General features: G+C 36.0%; 1 protein-coding gene and 1 pseudogene across 2 annotated transcripts in view; both read right to left on the reverse strand.

Moving 5' to 3' along the window:
- MPDZ (multiple PDZ domain crumbs cell polarity complex component) overlaps positions 1-23,302 on the reverse strand; it is a 156,602-nt gene that overhangs the window by 58,282 nt on the left and 75,018 nt on the right. Inside the window, exons 16-21 of the mRNA XM_080819599.1 lie at positions 22,014-22,202; positions 20,047-20,256; positions 15,740-15,907; positions 9,088-9,372; positions 8,694-8,817; positions 1,000-1,198 (exon numbers count right to left, since the gene is read on the reverse strand). Of these exons, the coding sequence (XP_080675725.1) occupies positions 1,000-1,198; positions 8,694-8,817; positions 9,088-9,372; positions 15,740-15,907; positions 20,047-20,256; positions 22,014-22,202 (1,175 nt within the window). The remainder of the gene's footprint in view (positions 1-999; positions 1,199-8,693; positions 8,818-9,087; positions 9,373-15,739; positions 15,908-20,046; positions 20,257-22,013; positions 22,203-23,302) is intronic.
- On the reverse strand, positions 3,952-6,987 carry LOC308352949 (large ribosomal subunit protein uL6-like; annotated as a pseudogene). Its single transcript has 2 exons — positions 6,974-6,987; positions 3,952-4,509 (listed from the first exon to the last, which is right to left on the reverse strand). The product of its transcript is annotated as a large ribosomal subunit protein uL6-like (transcript).

Consider the following 23,302-nt stretch of genomic DNA (forward strand, 5'->3'; position numbering starts at 1 on the left):
TTCCACCCCCAAATAATACTACTTTTGTATAAGATGATAGAATCCACTTTGAACAGTATAAATTTTTCTGCTTTTAATGATGGCAGAATGAAAAACACACTGGCAATACATTTTTTTCTTACCTAAGCTCTAGTAATACATACTTTGCAAAAGAATAATATAGAATGAAGTCAGTAAAATAACATTAATACAGGAAAGTTTCCCATAATGGTAATCATTGTGTAAACTTAAGGTAAATAATCTTTCCCTGAGCTCTTATCTTACTATTTTATCCCTTATACATTAAATAAAAATATTCAATCAACAATGCTAGCGAAAAAAAGCCAAGCTATTACATTGATGAGGTGTGACAGAGTCATGAACTGATTTTTATGTTGGCTCAAGAAATGTTTAGTAACTTTAAAAACCAAGTCACATCTATAACATGCTTTTAGCACATTATGGGATTATGGGATAGTTTAAGTGCTTACTGACAAAATATCCTACATGACCTACAATCGGACTATACCAATATACTGGTGAATTCTCCTGGAGCATGATGTAGTTGACCAAACCGCAAATGATGGGTCAGACTGACGCTGTTCTATATGTTGTTTTCTATGATCGGCCATTAAAGAACCAGCTCAGTCCTAGGATTCACATAGGTCAGTTGGGTAGTACACAGTTCCTTACATTAAGGCCAACCCAAACTTCTTTGAAAGATCCTGAATGAACCCTCCTGCTCTGTGAGAGATGTCTCGGGATTTTGCAAAAGCACTAGAGCAAAATTAAACACAGGAGGCAGATCATTTTCAAATATTTCAACACTGTATAGTCTTAAAGAAACTATATCTACAATCAAGAACTACTCAGGAATAGTCAAGCTCCTGAGTGATTTATGTTTAATAAATATGTGATAATTTTTGCATATGAAACAGAAGTACTTACTGAAAAGACTCTGATTCATGAACTGAAATTTTTGAATTTCCCAAGCCAAACTGGAGTGAACATGATACTTACTTTATGTCAGGCCCAATGAGAGAGTGTCTTCTCAACATCGCTCGTGCCTGGGCATTAGTTAAACTGATAGTAGATTCTTCATTAATAGATAAGATGCAGTCCCCAACAGCAATCCGGCCGTCTCGACTGATGGAACCTCCATGAATAATGCTTCGAACAATCATCCCCAAGCCATCTTTATTAGCACTTACTGTCATCCCTATGATAAAGGAGAAGCACAGACACGTATCAAGTTTGTGACCCTCAAAAATTCATGTTAACTTGAATTTAATAATCCCTATGGATCCATAGATAAAAAGAGTAACTTTTTTATCCAATAAAAAAACAATCAAAAAGAAAGAAAAAAGTTTCTAACATAAAATAAATTTTAAGTACATTTTTTAATGTTTCTCAACTTGTATCCAGAAAAAGACATTCTATGTTGACTGCCCTAGAAATGAAATAGATCTACACTGTGGAGTGAAAAGAACTCAGGCTATTTGAGGTGTTGCCCCTTAAACAGAAAACTCTCCCAAGGCAGATATTTTGACAATAACATATCAATTTTATAGCAGTTCATCTCTTATACATATAAGAAAATAAAGAGAAAGACTACAAATGGAAAATGAGTTGTATAAATTAAGAAACTCCCGGCTTTTACCTTATTTCTAGATCATTTATTCATTTACTATGTGTTTACCATATATTGACCATGTGCCAAGTTCTATGCTGATTGCATGAGATGGAAAAAGCAAGACGCTTGTACTCAAGTCTTACCCTGAGTGCCTGATATGTCCCTCCCCACTTCACAGAGGAGTCTCTCCCCAACACTGTTCTGTAGCTCTCACACAGCTAATTCCTTCTCACTCTTCAATATCACTTCCTCAGAAAGGGTTTCTCAATAAATCCCCTCTGAATTTATGTTTCCTTCTTACCCTACCCTCATATTTTCTTCAAAAATATAAAAATTTCTTCAAAAATATAAAAATATAAAATTGAAATTATATTTAAAACTGTGCATAAAATTATTGTAAGTAAGGGCACCTAGGTGGCTCAGTCAGTTAAGCGTCTGCCTTCAGCCACAGGTCATGATCCCAGGATCCTGGGATCGAGTCCCATGTCTGGCTCCTGGCTCAGCATGGAGATGTGTACTCTCTCCCTCTGTCAAATAAATACATAAAATCTTTAAAAGATTTTTTTTAATTAATGTAAGTAAATTCACTTAAAACCAAGTGCCAAAGTCCCTTCTAAACAAGATTACATAATTAATGTTAAGGAGAGCTATAAGGCTATAAGGGTGGTTTATAAAAACTTGCTTTAAGAGAAATCACAGATTCCTTTTTAGGTTTGTATTTTGTGTATAAAAGTAAAGCAATTCTTTTAAATATTAATTTTAATAATACCAAATTAGACATGATATTCCAAGTATCTTTTTCTTAATTTTTAAAGAAGATTTTATTTATTTGACAGGGAGAATGAGCGAGAGAGAGAGCATACGCAGGGGGAGGAACAGAGGGAGAAGGAGAAGCAGGCTCCCCCCCTAGCAGGGAGCCCCATATCAGGCTCAATCCCAGGACACTAAGATCATGACCTGAGCCAAAGGCAGATGCTTAACTGACTGAGCCACCTAAGTGTCCCTGTATTTCAAGTATCTTTTTAGGAACAGCCCAGACTATAATGTGTTTCCAACTTGATATTTCATGCCTGAAAATGGGACATCTAAGCTTTAGTTATCTAGCTATAGTTCTCTCATAGAAACAAACCATCATCAAATGTATTTAAAATATTCTGTTAAAACTTATACTAATGATTTTTATTTTATTTCATTTTTTTAGCATCCACAAATGAAATTCTATGGGAAACTGACCGTGGCTGTTCACTGCGGATCTTCCGTAGCTGCATTCATGCCACACCAGCAAAGCTGAGCAGACACAAGAGAGGTTGTACGATCTACAAAATCGCATGTATTTACTGTCTGGTAAATACTTTACAGAAAAAGTCTGCTGACCCCCATTTTATATCGTCATGGCAAATTTACTAGTCCTTGGCTATACCTCAATTTCCCTAGCCATGGTAATTCTTTTTTCCTAACAGCTTGATCAAGGTATAACTGACAAGGAAACTGTACATATTTCAAGCATATAATGCGATGACTTGATAGACGTATACCTAGTGAAACGGTCACGACCACAGTTCAGTTACTTAACACATCCATCATCTCACACAATTATATTTTCCATGGGTCTGACAACACTTAAGATTGATTCCTTTAGCAAATTTTAAATATACAATATGGTACTAACGGTGGTCAGAGTGCTGGACATGAGATCCCCAGAACTGACTCATCTTAGAACTGGAGGCTTGTATCCTTTGACCAGCGTCTTGCCATTTTCCCCAACCTTCAGCCCCTGGAAAACACTATTCTACTCTGTTTCTGTGAATTTGACTTTTTAAAAAAGTTTCCACATATGAGATCACACAGTATTTCTCTTTCTCTGGTTTATTTCACTTAGGTTCATCTATGTAGTCACAAATGGCAGGAGTTCCTTCTTTCTCGTGGGTGAATAAGATTCCACTGTAATGGACATTTATTTTTTATTATTTTTTTGAAAGCACATTTGTTGATTTCAATGTTCCTAAGAACTGTTTTCTGGAAGATTTTCATTTTTTCCCCCAAGTTTTAATTTCAATTCAGTTAGTTAACACACAGGGTAGGACTGGTTTTAGGAGGAAGATTTAGTGATTCATCACTTACATACAACACCCAGTGCTCATCACAAGTGCCCTCCTTAATACCCATCACCCATTTCAGCCCATCCTCCCAGCTACTGCTCCTCCAGCAACTCTCACTTTGTTCTCTACAGTTAAGAGTCTCTTATGGTTTGCCTCTTTCTGTTTTTATCTTATTTTTCCTTTGCTTCCCCTATGTGCATCTTGCATCTTGCTGTTTCTTGTAGCTGGATGACTTAGATCTCATTCATCAGCCAGCTGAACGCTTCCTTTTTTAAAAAAATAGATACTATCCAAAAATTTTCTGATATCCTTGCTTTTAACTGGTGGGACTTGCTGAAGCAAAGCAGCTTAGTTTGATACAAGTTCAATATCATTTCCCAAGAATTAACTCATGTTTCTGGGCTTGAGATACTGAACAAGCAACCCTTGGCCTCACATGAACCCTGTAGATATATTTTTCACCCAAGACATTTTGGATTTCAACAAGAGAACCATTGTCCTGAATCATAATATTGTTGGGAAAATGAGCATTCACAGACCTGATCTTGTACTGGAAGACCAGTGTAACACGCTTGATCATGTTCTGTACATGACAACAGAGAGTGCAGACCACAGCAAGTTCTGTTCTAGTTCCCCACCATTTGTCAACTTGGAGCCTCTTCTTTTTCTTTCCAAGGAGACTGAGCTCTACATAGATGTGACTGATGTCCCTTCACAGGTCTGCTCTGGGGCCCTTCACAGTAACAGTGCATCTCTTTAGAGTGATGTAAACATCTTCAGATGTCAACAGTCTGAGTTCTAACAATGGGTCTTCATTCTTACAGTAGATGAGACAGGCTTTAATTAGGCTTTAATTTTAAAATCAGAGACACCTGGGTGGCTCAGTTGGTTAAGCATTCATCTCTTGATTTCAGATCAGTTCATGATCTCAGAGTCGTGAAATTGAGCCCCATGCTGGGTTCTGCACTGCACATGGAGCTTGCTTTAAGATTCTCTCTCTCCCCCTCCCTCCATCCCTACCCCTGCTCTTGATCTCTTTAAATAAATACATAATTTTTAAAAATGAAATAAAATAAAATTGAGGTTTAGATGAATTTCCTGATATAATAGAAAGCAAGGACACTTCACCTTTCACTACTTTTTTTTTCCTCCAAGAATTTAATCATCTTAGTAATTTTTTTAATGTAAAAACTTAGAAGTTAAGGTAGAAGCAACCCAAGTGTCCAAAAACAAATGAAGGAATAAACCAAAGAAATACTCAGCCTTAAAAAGGAAAGAAATTCTGAAAGTAATGTTTTTAAAAAGGAAAGGAAATCTTACATATGCTATGGATGGATGCACTTTGAAGACATTCTGCTAAGTGACTAAGCTAGTCAATGGGACAAATACTCTACAGATCCCCTTACATGAAGAACTTAGGATAGTCAAGACTTATAGAGACAGAGAATAGAATGGTTGCCAGGAACTAAGGGACATGGAGAATATTTATTATTTAATGAGTACAGAGTTTCAGTAGGAGAAGATGAAAAAGTACTAGAGCTGGTTGGTGGTGACAGGTGACAACAATGTGAATAGACTGTCACAGAAATGTATACCCCAAATATTTTATTTATCTTTTTAATTTTTTAATTATTAAGATATAATGTATTATTAGCCCCAGGGGTACAGGTCTTTGAATCACCAGGTTTACTCACTTCACAGCACTCACCATAGCACATACCCTCCCCAATACCCATAACCCACCACCCTCTCCCTAACCCCCTCCCCGCTGGCAACCCTCAGTTTGTTTTGTGGGATTAGGAGTCTCTTATGGTTTGTCTCCCTCCCGATCCCATCTTGTTTCATTTATTCTTTTCCTACCCCCCAAGCCCCCCATGTTGCTTCTCGACATCCTCATATCAGGGAGATCATATGATAGTTGTCTTTCTCCAACTGACTTATTTCACTAAGCATAATACGCTCTAGTTCCATCCACATCGTTGCAAATGGCAAGATTCCATTTCTTTTGATGGCTGCATAGTATTCCATTGTATATATATATACCACATCTTCTTTATCCATTCATCTGTTGATGGACATCTAGGTTCTTTCCATAGTTGGGCTATTGTGGACATTGCTGCTATAAACATTCAGGTGCACGTGCCCCTTTGGATCACTACATTTGTACCTTTAGGGTAAATACCCAGTAGTGCAATTGCTGGGTCATAGGGTAGCTCTATTTTCAACTTTTTGAGGAACCTCCATGCTGTTTTCCAGAGTGGTTGCACCAGTTTGCATTCCCACCAACAGTGGAGGAGGGTTCCTCTTTCTCCACATCCTCGCCAGCATCTGTCATTTCCTGACTGGTTAATTTTAGCCATTCTGGCTGGTGTGAGGCGGTATCTCATTGTGGTTTTGATTTGTATTTCCCTGATGCCAAGTGATGTGGAACACTTTTTCATGTTTCTGTGGGCCATCTGGATGTCTTCTTTGCAGAAATGTCTGTTCATGTCCTCTGCCCATTTCTTGGTTGGATTATTTGTTCTTTGGGTGTTGAATTTGATAAGTTCTGTATAGATTTTGGATACTAGCCCTTTATCTGATATGTCGTTTGCAAATATCTTCTCCCATTCTGTCAGTTGTCTTTTGGTTTTGTTAACTGTTTCCTTTGCTGTGCAAAAGCTTTTGATCTTGATGAAGTCCCAATAGTTCATTTTTGCCCTTGCTTCCCTTGCCTTTGGCGATGTTCCTAGGAAGAAGCTGCTGCTGCTGAGGTCGAAGAGGTTGCTGCCTGTGTTCTCCTCAAGGATTTTGATGGATTCCTTTCTCTCATTGAGCCCAAAATATTTTAGATGGTCAATTTTATGTATCTTGGACTATGCTAAAAAATGATGTAGGCTGACATACTAATAGAACAAACAAAAACCCATTCGGCTATCTCAGCAAAGAAAAATATTAGACAAAATTCAACGTTCTCTCAGCCAACTAAAAATAGGCACAGAATCCAAAGGCTCAGTTTATAAAACCAGGTATGCGCAAACCATGACTCTTACATGAGTCTCCCAACTGCTTCCAAAATACTTTACCAACCTATGCCAGAATGGTCTCCAAACCCAATCTGACCCTGTCACTCTTCTGCTCTCAGCAACCACTGCCCATAGGAACCTCCAGCAGGCAGGAGGATCTTAGGACAGAAGGCCTGTGTCCTGCACAGGACCCCCTGGCAAGTGTATCCCACCTATCACTCCATAAGCATCAAGTCTCACTCTGCCCACTGTCACACCTCACTTCATCCATGCCACACAAAGTTCAGTAATGCTTCATAGGTCTCTGCCTCAGCTCTAGCAGCTTCTGATTTTTTCCCAATTATGTGGTAAATTTTCCCTGAAGTCCTTCTAAACTCCTCCATACTCAGAGCAGGGATCAGCTATTCTCTCCTTTAAGACTTCTATGTTCTTCCTATGAATGCATTTAGGATTTGATATGTCAATTTGCTTACTCTCTTAAACTCATATTCCTTGAGGAAAGTGGTTAAATCTATGCACAGTAACTCGAATATAGAAAACAATAAATGTTCAATAGTTGAATTAAGTAATTACATGAGAATAGGGATTTTCACCTGGGCTTTGCAAAATCTCTGCCTTATAAGAAGGTTAAAAAAGGGCAGGGGGGATTCCATGGTCAATTAAATGTAAGAAATGCTGGATTCTATAACTTCTTAGAGATCCACAATGCATATTTGAATACCAAAAGATACTGAGAAGCAATGCAAACAAAAACCTGTCTCCTTAAGTGTAACGTTCCCAATTTCTAAACTTGTAGCCCATTTATAACTTCTATTAACATCTTATAGAATTAGTATTCAAAGTAACAGGCTTTCATAAATACTTCACTAACAGATGAAATATTTCTAACACATTTAGATATCTATAATATGTCTCATAATTAACAAATTTAGAAAGTTCTATAGCTTAAGTTTTATATTACTTATATTATATTAAGTTTTATATTACTTTATTAAATGTAATATATAAGAAATAGTCAAGTTATAATTCTGCACTTAGCTGCTCTTGGTAGTACCCAGCTGCCACCAAATGGAACAAAATTTAGAAGGAGACAGAGACTGGAATTCTACTCGCCATATAAGCGCTGTTAGACTTCACTGCCAAGTCTCAAATTTAACAAGGAAACAAGACTCTGCCATAAGATATCAATGCAAAGGCCATTACTTGGTTACATGACAGACCGAACAAGATCTCTGATGTAGAGCTAAACAGTCTTGGGCTGCGGCTGGACATTCAGAGCAACTAGTTTATGATTCTATTAACCAGAACCACATGAGCGCAGAACAAATGTGTTCTGCCTCCATATAGTTTTTAGCTATTGTAATTAGGATTTTATTTCTAAAGGAAATCTTCTTTCCCCAATTCAGTAGGTTTTGTGATTATTAACCAGCCTCAACCCCTTTATGGGTAAAAGAGGACACAAAAATCCCACCACCTGGGAAGAAATATTGCATAACTTGCATTTATAGTTTGGTGGTGGCACACCTGGCTGTCTTCTTCATCTTTATTTCAGTGAATGAGAGAAATTAAATACAAACTGACTTATGCATAACTGGTAACATTCAAAGAAACTAATAATTTACTTTTTCAAAGAATTCAAAATTCCAAATTGCTGACTTTTCATTTCCTAAGAATTCCTTTTCTGATTTGCTGTTTCATACACAAACAATTCATATATCTTTTACTTGAATGTGAATGAGGCTCATGAATACTTTTAAATAATTAAGAGAGTGAGGATTTAAGCTAGTCAGAAGTAAACAAACCTGTTAACCATTTCAGGAAAAATAGAGTACATAAAATGAGAACCAGAAAACCCACAGGAACACTTATAACATCTATTTTATTGCCTACAGCCAACAATGCTGAAACCACGTTCAATATTTCATCTCTGGCAAAGGGGTTGAGAGGGAAGATATATGTGGAAAGGAAGGAACCTACCTAGGCTAGAATTGCCTTTTGCTATAGTAATAGTCCTCTCAAACGATTCTTCAGACAGGTTTTGGAGCATGACACACTCTGCAGTCGAGGTCAGGGAGCTCTGTTGAATTAAGAACTCGGAGCCCTGACAGGAAATAAGTAAGTAAATAAATAAATAAGTCACATGGAAAGGAAAACAAGACTTTGGAGTATGATTTCAACATTACCCCTGTTCTCTAATTGGCTGTGCCTTCTTCAGCAGGGAGCTATAACCAAAATAAGTTCATAGGTTGGATTCTGAAAATCTCAACGTCAAGAGAGCATTTGCTCTAAAGGCAGAGATAGCCAGAATACTCCATAGTGCCACTGTTTCTAACCTCACCATAACATACAATACATGTATTTAAAATGTTACCTTTCCCGGTGAATCAGGTAGCACAGGAGAAGGACGTTCTGCACTTGATATCATTTCATTTGGTGGGTGAGAGTCAGCCCATGTTCTTGTGTTTTCACATTTGTATTGCTGTTCAATAGCATTTGCAGGTGTATAATCATTCGCAGTAAAGCCAGAGGCAGGACCCATGCTCAAGTCTGCTGAAGATGGACTCTCATCCTGTCTTTGCAAGAGATTCTGGGTGTACAGTTCCTCCAAGGACATGTGCAGATCAAGTACTGGATCTGAAGAATTTTCAGTAATATCCTGATGATTACGGAACAAAAAATAAAATTCACAGCCAGAGTTACATCAATGTATTTTGCAAGACCATTTCTTAATAAATAACTAGTGGGGGAAAAAACCACAATTATTCATTACTCCAGACGCATTAGCAAACATACACATTCTTCTCTTAGCTGACATTTGCATTATCTTTATTTTTATAAATGCTTTTGAATACATTTTCTGTAGATCATGTATGCCATGTTCAACTGAGTTATACCTGCACTATACAGCATACATGATATCATTTAGATGCAATATTGTGTTCTATTCACAAACAAAATCATAGTTCAATCCACAAAGGAAAGCAAGTGACTTGTATTTTCAAATCTTAAAGAGTAGTTCACTTTCAATCAGTATGAAATTCCTATGTAAGATCAAGAACATAAAGAGAATATTGATTCTAATTTACAAAAATCTCTAAGGAAAATTATTTTGATAGGCATTTCTGGATATTTATAGAAAACAGAAAGCTGTGCAATTCAAATTATCATAGGGAAAATTTTCATAGATATTCTGCAAGATAAATGAAGGGAATACCAAGAAGGTGTATAGTAAGATGTAGGCTCTACTCTAGGCTCCCTTATTAACAACCTATACATCACAACAGAACCTCTCTCGACTTTATATTTAGTTTCTAAAATTCCCTGAAACTCTAAAAGTCTAGTTCAACGTATATGTATGCATCTATTTGCTACAGATATATTCTATAATTTATGTGCTTTGGGCAAGCAGCTGCTCCATGAACTGCTACTGAATAAACATACCAGTTTTCCCTATAATTCTCTTATTAATATTTTTAAAATATAAAAGTAGCCTATGAATACATTATTATCAGTTAAGATTCGGGCCATGCAGGTATACATATGTGTATGTGTTAATGTGAAAGCTCTCCTATGGCTTCTACTTCCATTTTTTCCCCCTGTAGAAAGAGCTGGAACCAGCTGAATGTCTGTCAGAACTTTTCACTCATTCGCATACTAAACGTGTATAAGTACAAATGCACACTCACACATACATGCAGTTACACATTTTTAAAACTAACCTAAACTATTAATTAAGTAGAATGTTTTACTTTCTTTTTTGAAGTATCTTTGTATCCAGACATGAGAGATTTCCATGTCAGTAAATAAACGTCAACCTCAATCTTCTTATGACCACAGAGCCACCCCTAAGTATGAAAGGCCCCGGAGTGCAGACTCCAGAGTACATGTTCAGACTCTCATTCCTGCACTAGCTATCCTCTGTGCCTTGGTCCCCTCATCGATTAATTGGGGAAAACAGAAGGACATAGTTCAGGACTATTGGGAGGACAGAGAGAGTTAATACCACGAAGTATTAATAACATGTCTGACTTAATAGAAAATGCCCAATAACTGTTAGCCATTACTGTTATTTGTATTACACATCTTTGTACATGTGAGAAAATTTATTTAGTATAAACTCCTAGAACTATGGGCCAAGTAATATGCACACTTAAAATGCTGGTACGTATCACTGAACAATCCTCCAATTTTCTCTCACAAAAATGTGGGACTACCTGAGAACTAATCTTGCCAACCCTAAATAAGTTTGGTAATTCAATCTGAAAGAAATATATTCTAGTAAATATAAAATTTAGTATTTACTATGCATGTCCCTGACAATTAATGAGGACATGCCATTTATATATCTCCTGTCAACACTCTCTTCATATATTCTATCCAACTTCTCATCAGGGCATTTCCACTTGTTCCTATCATAGATATACTCTGTAGGTAAAGTCTGTAATATATACCACAAGTATTTCCCCAGCCTGTTACTTACGTTTCAGTTTGCACATGTTATATAGTATATATGCAGAAATTAAATTAAATTCTTTAAATTCTTTATATAACTCTTTATCAAATTATTTACATAATCAAATTTATCAACACTTTGTACTACAGAGTTTCAAAAGTTGCTTAATAAGTTCTTCCACACAAAGAAAAAGAAATGCTTTCTAGTCTTTTCCTTCTGTTTTATAAATGCTTTCTTTTCAGGTTCAGTTTTAATCTTTCTAGAATTTATTTCAGGGTGTGGTGTGAAATATGGATCTCTTTCTATTTTTTCTAAAAGGTAATCAATTTTTCCAACAGAGTTAATTACATTCCCCTTATCAGCGTAAGCTATCATCTTTCTGGAATTATCAAATATTCCTGGCACAAAAATTGAGGCAAATAGGAATATCATACAAGCAAGTAACATCCTTAGACTCTTCAGGAACAACAATAGGAAACCATCATCCTCCACACTGCTGGAACCTAGACAATAACCTGTTGGCCCATTCACCCAACTTTGATGATTCTGTTCTAATGAAAAATAACAATATACATACTACAGAATTAGCTTCTGTATTACTAAATTAATTATAATACTTAGCAGCATATCATCTTTCCCAAACCTCAAATAAAGATAACAATTAAAACTGCTTTTCATCACAAAAGGACTCCAAGCCGCCCTTGTTAGCTAGGGTTTACTATAAATCGTGTGACAGAAATTTCCATGCATTATTCATAAAGGAGTTAACACAGACACATAGAAAAGAAAGAGCTAATCAACACGGCAGACAACATACGCCTACTTCAGAAACATTTCTGGTTGCTGAACAACCAACTGAGTTTTATTTTTAAAAGTCTTATGGATCTCAAAGAAAAGCAGTTCTTCCCCTGTAAGATGTTCGAAAATAACTCCATAATTTCCTAGTGCAACTTGGTACCCAAACTGAAGTCTTGCAAAAATCCACATTAACATGTGCCTCTACTTGATACATTCTTATTCTCCAGGAAAAAAACAAACAAACAAAAAAAAATGAGAGGTTAAATAAAAATGTCAAACACACTTGAAGAGAGCTGTTGAAAGGTGATGAGTGAGTTAGGATGATACCTGGGCACGCTATTTCCCTGGATGATTTATTTATATAGACTAGCTAAGTCCTGAAACATTCACTGGACACAAGCTGGTTTTCCTCATAAGCGGTCCACAACAGAAGTCCTTCCACACTCAGAAAACATACTAAAAGCACAGCCACTCCAACTCACCGTCCTCCTCCCATTGTTTCTGACATAAGGTACAGTACTTCCTCTAGTGTTTGTGCACCAACCCTACTGAGCCAAAAAGGGACTCCTTTTGTGTTTCGAGAACTTGCAGTTTTGTCCCTAAGACTTCCACAGTGATTCCCATCATCTTGACTAGAGTGATTATATTAGTTTTTGATACTAAATGTTTCTCCAAAGAAACAAACAAAACAAACATTTTTTTTTATTTTTTTTTAAATTTTTTTTTTTTAAAGATTTTCTTTATTTATTTGACAGACAGAGATCACAAGTAGGCAGAGAGGCAGGCAGAGAGAGAGGAGAAAGCAGGCTCTCCACAGAGCAGAGAGCCCGATGCGGGGCTCGATCCCAGGACCCTGGGATCATGACCTGAGCTGAAGGCAGAGGCTTTAACCCACTGAGCCACCCAGGTGCCCCAAAACAAACATTTTGAGCTTGGGTGTGAAGGCAGCAATAGTGAGGCTACAGAATGACAGTAAGTAGAGATCTACAGGAATAGGTATATTTATTTATTTTTAGTTAGTTATATATTTAAATCATGGAATCCATTATTTATAACTTCTGGTAGCATACCTGACCAAGGTATAATTGTTTGTACATTTCTAACCATCAAGGTTATTACATGTCTAGTAAAGTCAAAAACCTGAGGAATTACTGATGCTCACACTCTATTTTATACTTCTTTAAATCAGTATGGAGGCTTCTCTGTCTTAAATATCATATATTATAAGGTTTTATGTTATCAATTAGAGGGTTCCAAAGTGAGCTCACTCTTAAGTGACCAGAAAAAAAAAAAAAGGCCAGTTCTAAATTCCAGAATAAATTGCCATTCTGTCTTTTTAAAATAAATTTAGTGCAAAGAAACAGGAAGATGAATACATCATCTAGTTTTTTATTTACACACAATTTTCTGGTAAATATCTTGGTGCTATAAAGACACCACAAAACAAAAACAAACATAAAAAACAATGTTGCAGAGATTTACCACGATGCAGAAACAGTCCTACTTTCTAAGAAAACTGAAAGCACACAGCAGTTTCACAATGTGTTTTAAAACATCCTCATTAATGTCTTCTTTGTTGTTTTATAGTTTAAATATTTCAGTTGATAGGCCAGCTTGCCAGAATCCGCTTCAACAAAAGAGTAAACTGCTCAGGAATTTAAAAAAAAAAAAAAAAAGAGGCAAATAGACTTCAGTAAGCCAATATGTTGTGCTGCATACAGCCGGCATTTGCCCTGTAAAATATATGCTTCTCAGTATGCAGATTGTGTAATCCCTTTAAGTAACAATTACTAAGTTAAACAATGCAATCTGTCCCACTGGCAAGAGGCAGTACGCTATGCTGTGGATTACGAGAGTCCATTAGGAGATGAACTCAGCTTCCAGCCCCGAGGCCAGTAAAGACTGAACACGTTCCAGACAGGACGCAGGCACATAGACAGTCTCAGGTGTGGTGAGAGAGGAGCAGCTGCTCCATTCAAGATTATACCTTGCAAACCAATTCAAGGAGATTTCCCAGCATCATTTGCAAGGATAACAGGTGCACCTTGAACATAAAAGAAAATGCTTTGAAAACGTTCTGGCCCAAAAATTACTTGTTAATCAGGAAAGGAGGAAAACTGTGCTAGACCTGTGGAAATTCTATTTTACATCTTATTCAAAAATATAGATATCCTTCCTGCTGATTTCAATTTATATGGAAAATATGTATTTCATATATTTAAGAAAGTTACTGTCTAGTCTTATCTTGACTTTTAATGTTTATTTATGGTTTATTTTCAACATGGAAGAATAAAGAAATTATATCCGTACATGAACTCTTTGCCTAGATTAGAGGTTAACATTTTGCCATATTTTCTTCAATCTCTCTTTCCTCTTAAAAGGATATAATGTATTAACACATCCAGTTGAATTCCCATGCTTCCTTCTTTCTCAAAGAATAACTTCTTTCCTGGAGTTAAAAAAAGTCATTCCTATAAGGAAGATGTGGCCCATATACACTATGGAGTATTATGCCTCCATCAGAAAGGATGAATACCCAACTTGTGTAGCAACATGGACAGGACTGGAAGAGATTATGCTGAGTGAAATAAGTCAAGCAGAGAGTCAATTATCATATGGTTTCACTTATTTGTGGAGCATAACAAATAACATGGAGGACATAGGGAGATGGAGAGGAGAAGGGAGTTGAGGGAAACTGGAAGGGGAGGTGAACCATGAGAGACTATGGACTCTGAAAAACAACCTGAGGGTTTCGAAGGGGCAGGGGGTGGGAGGTTGGGGGAACCAGGTGGTGGGTATTAAGGAGGGCACGTATTGCATGGAGCACTGGGTGTGGTGCAAAAACAATGAATACTGTTACTCTGAAAAGAAATAAAAAAAAAAAAGTCATTCCTATACATTTTTAGTTTATTTAATACACATACACACATACTCATAAAATACACTGAACTGTTTTGTGTATTTGTATTTGTATTTCTAGAAAATATAAAAATACTCCAACAAATCAATATGAAGACAGACAACACAATATAAAAATTGTCAAAAGATATGAAGAGGTCACTGACACAAGTGAAAACCGAAGGACCAACATATGAAACAGTGTTCAACCCACTAAAAAGCAGAACTCCAAATGTAAATTTCAAGCCCAGAAGATAGGGCAGGTTTTAAAATATTACTTATTAAACACTATAAAGTACATCACCAAGAAAATGAAGAAGAGTTGGGGCATTTATGCCAATAATCTATTTTTAAAATATACCTGGCACAGATATGTCAAATAGTAACTAAATTCTTCATTCATATCCAGAGACTTAACCATACGTTGCCATTCACTGTGATTTCTATGGAAAGTATTTACTGGCATCATTTTATATAAAAACACAAGACAGTATTAAGTTTAACTTGTTAGTAAATATTACATTAATCCAAGAAATATTTTACTATCCAACTCTACAGGAAAATCAACTTTAAAACCATTCAGAAAATAAAGTTATCGTCACGATTTTTCTAAAGCAGACACAGCTAAATAAATATACAATTTGAGAAATACATTCTATTAATATTTTTCTATCATATAAGTCCTACTCAAAACTTTGAACCCTTGGCTCTATCATTCCATACAATAGAACCTAGACTTAAATAGTACCTACTGGTCCGAGAGATGCTCAGTCAATACTACTTGAATGAAACTGCACTTTAATCTGATAATGAATCCATGACTGGAAAAACACAATGCTTCTAACACACCACTCCCACAGTTCCCCCTTTGTACCTTGGGAGGAGAAGATGGAAGGGAGGGACCATAGTTCAGGCCATCGCTACAAGCACTGCCATGAAGAGATAAAAGAGAGGCTTGAGTGGAGTAGATACTGTCATTATCAGGAGAGTACTGAGACTCAAATGTAGATTCATCTGCTAAGTCAGCCTCATTTGTGTCCACCTAGGAACCAAAACGATAATATCAGTTGGGAATCCTGGTTACATATATGACATGTCTCCACTTGAGACTAAAAAGAATACCAGAATTCGTCCTGTTTCCTACATGACCTCCTCACCCTCTTCAACACGTTGGAGACTAACTGTGCTGGCATCAGTTACGCATTCCACCAATAAGAGGACAACAGCAACAATTAACAAAAGGCCCGGATTGATTCGAAGTTTTAAGTGATTTCATAAATTAAGGAAAATATTTACTTTGTCCAGTTCACATTATTTTTTAAAACCACCTGCCCAACTTCTAGAATTTTATAATAAAATTAAAGAGGTCAACACTTTTTCTATTCAACTAAAATAAACCACTATTCAACAAGGCAGTTAGGCAACTATCTATTTATAAAGCTCACTAAAACAATATATTTTAAGTTATTTTTTTAAGTAGGCTCCACAACCAGTATGAAACCCAATGAGAGGCTTCAACTCATGACCCTGAGATCAATACCTGAGTTGAGATCCAGGGTCAGGTGCTTAACTGACTGAGCCATCCAGGTATCCCTATTTTAAGTTATTTTAAACTAGATTTTAAAACCATCCAAGTTGCTGATTCAGAACTTGCTGGTGATCATCAGAAACCAAAAAGAATATCTGTGATTTTATACTGAAATTATACTAACAAACAAGGGGCCTAATTATGGTGAACGGGGAGCTATAAAGTTGTGAACTCCTTTTGCTGGAAAACTCATATAAAGCAGAACATTTCACTAAGTATTATCTAAAGCTCCTATTACTATCTTTCATAGCAGAACCAAGTGAAAGAATCAACTCATGAGGAGCTTAAAGCTCTATTTACAATTCACTCAGTTACACCTTAAAATAGGTAGAACTAACATAATTGTATGATTATATTATATTATCAGCATTTTCAGTCTTGATGGCAAAATCCTACGTATTCTACTTCTTTGTGATTTCAACTTGTTTTGCCAGAAGAATTATAAATTATACCAGATCACATTCTTGCAAAAACATGTCAAGAATATAGGTTTGCCACTTCCAAGTGACCCTCCCTTTAATAATATATTTTAAATACATGTTCAAATTCACTAGTGAACTACTGTGTGGAGGTTTACCCTTCACAAATGTTTATCAAGTACAACAATCTGGAAAGTAAATACTTCACATCACTATCTAGATAGATGGCATTAACTAAGCTTTGTGTCATGGATTATTGATGATATTGTAATATGATATTTTTGTATTTATTATAATATACACTAAAACTTTCCAAAAGGCAGTTTTAGGAGCTGGTTAATTAAAAAACATTAACAAGAAGAACTGTCTCCCCAAAATTAGGTTTATCAAAATCAAAGAAATAATTCATACTCTGTTCTAAAGCAAGATGTGCACAACTGGTTAGAAATATATAATGGAGAATGCCAATGGGTTTTAAGCCTCACTCTATTCTGATACACTAAAACAAGGATTTCAAAAGCTGGGCACATCCTTTCTAGTCATACTGGGTACTTTTTTCCCAAAAGGAAAGTTAGGCCAGGAACCTGGTTTTAATAGGAGTAATGGAATAGGACATCCAATTTTTATATTTATGTTGTATAAATGTCATGTTTATTTATATCTGGTATTTAGCTTTATATCTTAATTATTGCTATAGTATTGTCTCCTCTACTAGAAGGTAAGGTTTTTAGCACCAAAATTCATGCATTTATTCATCAAAGTGATTCCAGTGGTCCAGAAATATTTATTCTAATGAAGGATTTTATATAGATCAAGCAAAAATAAAATTTCAATTTAAAATTTTGTAGTAAATCAGTGATGCTTATTATATTTTGTAATCATAGTAAACATGGGTTTTGACTATTTTGGAGACTTCTGTGTTCTTAATAACTGAACTAATTTACGTGGTTTTCACATTATTTGTATCGAATGGAAAAAAATATACTAGTTACCCCATTAAAAGGTAGCCAAAACAACTGATTAACTGAAAACAGCTAAATAATTCCTAGAAATGCCCCAAGTATGAAATTAAAGCAAACAAGTGCTTCAACAACTTTTGGTATGATATAAAGATTAATTCTACTAGTTGTCAGAATGCATTGCTAACTGAATTTCTTCCCTAAATCAGCAAATAGTTTTCACATGTGTTATGGTTTTTCTTCCTATTTTGAACTATAAGAATCACTAGAATTGAAATGAAAATGTCTGGTTTTCCAAAACATTATGAACAGAGTATACAGTAAGATTTTAGAATATTTTGAAAAGCAAAAAATAAGACATAAGATTTCTGAAAGAAGACTTGATATGTTGTGGCCACTAACCAGAGCCAAGTTAGCCCTGAAGACAGCTCTGTCAGCCAGCCCTTCCTCCTCACAGGAGTGTGGTGGGTGGAGAAAGGAATCCTCCTTAGAAGAAACATACCCTTCTTCTGGTGAAAGCTGCAGGGAGAAGGAGACTCAGTGTTTGAGGATGAGTTTGAAGGAGAACAGCAAAGAGAGAAGGAAGGAGAAAGATGGGGGGATAGAAAAAAGAAGAAGAGAGGGAAAAAATGGGAATGTTTTCAAATAATATGACTTAGACATAGAATGATGAACATGAAATATGATAAATAGTCATATTTAATGTTTTTATTTGTTAAGATACAATAAGGACATTCTTCTAATACCAATAATACCAATACATCATCTGTTAGATGAAAATCCCTTCTAATTTTTTCATTCTCCTTATAAAAGATCAAAATTAATAATTTTTGTATTATATAATAATCTTCTGGTCAGTTTTATCTGCCAAATATTCTGGCTAAACAATGACTCTTAATGTAAAAATAAGTAAGGGGCCTTTTAGGTGTTAAGACATAAAAGAATTTGCAGGGGGGAAAAAAATATTAAAAAGAAAGGATCATCTTCTCTCTGTCATCCCTTACTGGAGTATTATTTTAAAGAATGTGATTTACTTGACAAGGAATGTCAGAGAACCCTACAGTGAAGTCTCTCAATTGAACATAGTTTAAAAAAAGAAAAAAAAAAAAAACTCTACATGTACAGATTCTAAATTACATTCCTAATCTACTATATCACACTGACGGATCACACTGATGGAAAACCTAATATATTCATTCCAATCTCAAATAAAATGGCCTAAAATAGATTGTCTTGCCTACATCACCCTGTATCAGCAACGCATGCAGAATTTCCCTTCTTTCTTCTGTTGTCAGAAATATATTTTCATAGATTACCAAACTTCTTTGTGGAATACAAAGTGAGGCATGAAAAATCTAATTAACATTGCAAATGTATTAACAAAGCTTACTATTTGAACAAATTCTTTCATAAAGTCAACAAATTATTCTTTGATGTTTATGCAAATGTACCTATGTGTTTGTGTTTTCTTAAGAAAAGGTGTATTTGCCCTTTGACTTAAAAATATATTTATACATTAAAAAAGCCCCACGAATATTGAAAATGTCTCTAATATTTACTTGCAATTCAGTGGTAAGTGCTATGCTGTAATCACTATACCTAATAAATATACTGACATTATGTAGCATGAACTGATTAGTTGTTTTTAATACTGCACTAATTAATGACAGGAGGGTGACTGCCTCCCAGGAGAAGAGCCACAAGCTGATGAACCCACTGTGAAAAGTTCAATTTCTTGCTCTGCAGTAATTAGACAAGAAATGTGTTGAAATCAACAGAATGCAGGACCCTAACCCACACTGACAAGAGATTCCACTTTATTCCACTATAATTAAAGATTGCACTGCTAGTTGTGAATGCCCTTAATTTCTCTAACACCCCACCGTATCGGTATAGACATTTTAAGGCATATTTGTTTTAAAATATTCAATTCTGTATTCATCATGACCTTTTTATTGAATAAAAAAGATCAAAAGCATACTACAAAACCATAAAGTTATAAATTTATTTATGAATCTCGTTTTCTATCCTTCATTCTTTTAAAAAATATTACTCAAAATTAAATCTTTATACTCACACGGATGGCAACCATACTGAAGAAAAATATCAAAAATCACAATTCATTCATGAGAACACTTTCTGAAGCTAAAAGTAAGCCTAAGAGCCATTTTGTTTACAAAATTTTAAAAAAAATCGATAAAATCCAAATTCTTACGGGTAACGGCTTAGCAACTCCGATTCTCACAGTTCCCGCTGGCGCGCCCTTCAAAGCCTGCACGGCCTCCTCAAGACTGCTGTTTTCCAGGTTAACATCATTGACAAACATGAGGCGATCTCCAGGAAGAAGCCGACCATCCTTTTCGGCAATGCCGCCAGGCACCAAAGAACGAATCACGATCACAGTGCTCGCTGGATCAATGGGATCCTGACAGAATGGGGAAGGAAAGAAAAAATTAAAGAAGGAGGTAGCTCCTTTTCAATTGAAAAAATGTTTTCACAGATTGGCCACTGAATTATAATGAATAGGTAACTGTTTCAAGTGCCTCACAAAAGAATTTTCATGTAACACTTCTCAACAAATTATCTAGGTAAACGCTATCTCCATTTTGAAGAGTGTAGGAAGAGTACCCCTAAAGCATGGCATCCTTAAGTACCAAGCTGTTCCTGAGTAGACCACTTCAACTATATAGATCACTATAAAATTATCATTTTAACTTTTTGATAAATCGTCCAATCTTATAGCTATCTTCTGAGGCTGGACGTCAGATCCATAACTTACTGACAACAGCACCTGCTTGTTTCTTTTTTAAAGATTTTATTTATTTATTTGACTGAGAGAGAGCACACGCAGGGGAAGTGGCAGGCAGAGGGAGAAGCAGGCTCCCTGCTGAGCAAGAAGCCCAATGCAGGGCTCCATCCCAGAACCCTGGGATCATGACCTGACCTGAAGGCAGATGCTCACCCAGACGCCCAGTAACAGCTTTTATTTAATAGGATGTTACTATTGTGAGACATCAGTAGATGTGAGTGTACTAAAAGGTCAGGCCTATCTTTTAGAAATGAAGAAATACAGAAAGAGTCCATGAAGTATGTGATGATGCAGTGTTTTCAGATACGCAGCAACCTTAGTGTTAGAACAAGGCTCCACAATCAAGCCCTATAAAGAACACAACTCCTGGGAGTCATTGGAGATGGCTCTCTGGTTCAGTATTAATTAATGAGGAGCAACAGCTGTGCTCTCTCACACAGGCATAAACATTTCCTCAGTTACTCAGCACAGAAAACAACGCAGGGTAAGGATGCTACACTTGACCAATTTAAGCTTCTTCATAAATCTAATCATTTAGTCAATGACAAGAATCCCATTCAATTAGAACTCTGTAATTCACTTCAGACAAAAGAAGTATTTAATACTTTGAGTCTTACCACTGAAATATGAACTATTAATTATGAGCATGGAAATAAAAATGATTTAGACATATTCCCCAAATAATAAAAAAACTGTATTTCTATGGTATTTCTAAAATGTATGTTCTTCAAATTTTCAATGGAAGTTCAAAGTTCAATGAACTCAATGTTAAAAGAAACCTTTCATTATAAAATAAACCATATAAATTATTACTTTGTTAATTTTTTCAAAGATTTATTTATTTATTTATTTATTTGACAGACAGAGATCACAAGTAGGCAGAAAGGCAGGCAGAGAGAGGGGGAAAGCAGGCTCCCTGCTGAGCAGAGAGGCCGATGTGGGGCTACGATCCCAGGACCCTGCGATCATGACCTGAGCCAAAGGCAAAGGCTTTAACCCACTGAGCCACCCAGGTGCCCCTAAATTATTACTTTGGAAGATTTGCTAGAAACAAGGAAATGTCTTTGGTAACTCTAAAACATTAACTGCCTTTCCTCTTATCTACAATATACCTTGAGTATATATCATCTTTTTTATTTTTTTTAAAGATTTTACTCATTTATTTGATAGAGAAACAGCAAGAGAGGGAACACAAGAAAGAGTGGGAGAGGGAGAAGCAGGCGCCCCACTGAGCAGGGAGCCTGATGCAGGGTCTATCCCAGGACCTTGGGGTCATGACCTGAGCCCAAGGCAAACACTTAAGGACTGAGCCACCCAGGCACCTCATGTATCATCTTTAAAAAAAAAAAAAAAATTAAATAGGTTGTATTTACCTGATAATCTAAAATGCTAAAACCAAGTCCTTTGTTCCCTTTCTCCAGCTCGATATGCTGCACATCAACCTCCCACATGGCCAAAGGTCCTTGAACCTCCTCCGCATTCTGACCCACGTCTTCGGTCATCACCAGCACAGGATCCTCAGTCTCCGACGACCCAGTGAACTCCCCTAGATCTACATGAGGCTGGGTAACAGATCAGACAGCTCTTATTTCAGGGGCACTAGATTAGCAGACATGTACCAACACTACAAGGAAAAAGGAGAGTCCCAGCATCTGTCCAGAACAAACCACTCACAAATTTAAGTAGAAACAGCTTATCATGAAACTTTTACAAATTAAGGCAGTAATTACTGAAGGTTGTTAAAGTGGTAGAAATACCTAACATGGAACCGGCATTAAAAATGTATAGTTCAAAGATCTCCTACAAAAATACACAGTGGTTATATCTCAGCAGCATGAGTGTGGGTAGTTTCCACTTTTTTTCATCAGTGTCTATGTCACCTCTGTAGTCAGAAAAAAATGTAAATCTACTTTGATATTAAAGAAAAAATGCTCATGAATAACAACTCAAGAGGAAATGGCTATATGTAAAAGTTTGTACTCTCTGCAAACAAAGGTTCTAAAATGTTGTGACTTGAGCACATGATTATTTCATTAATAAATTAGCATGCACAGTAGTAAGACAAGATTTGAAGTCAGACTGGCATGGGCTTAAAGGCTGTTGTCTATGATTTCTTAACTGTGTTGCCTTGAGCAATATTCGTAACCTGAACTTCACAGTTACCATTTGATAGAACTGTTAAGAATTAAATGAGTTAACATTTATAAAGCACTTGGCACGGAAATAGAAATACAAAATGTTAGCTTCCTTCAGCAAAAATAAAGTGAAGCTAAGTTAATTCAGTCGTCTTCATCTGTATGAACATACCAAATTTCAGGAAGACATGTTTTGATGATGAAATTCTAGTTTATATACTATCTTTCCTGTTAATTATTACACATCCTAGGACCATGGATACAAATCTGTCTACCTGCTTTATTGTAATAATCCCATGCATAACACATAAAAATATGTATGAACATGTATGGTGCTAGAGTTCTATGTAATTTGGAATTACGTCTCTTATTCACCCTACTCCCCTCGTTGAATATTATACTCTTCAAAGTTTTCAAAATTATTCCACTGTACTGATTCCTGCACTATAATGTAAGTCAAGTTCTAAGATCATATCTCATTATACCTTAAGTGAGATTTGACTAAAACTCAAATTATGTAAAGTCCA

Source organism: Martes martes, assembly GCF_963455335.1.
Source record: "Martes martes genome assembly, chromosome: 12".
In the NCBI taxonomy this organism is placed as follows: Eukaryota; Metazoa; Chordata; class Mammalia; order Carnivora; family Mustelidae; genus Martes; species Martes martes.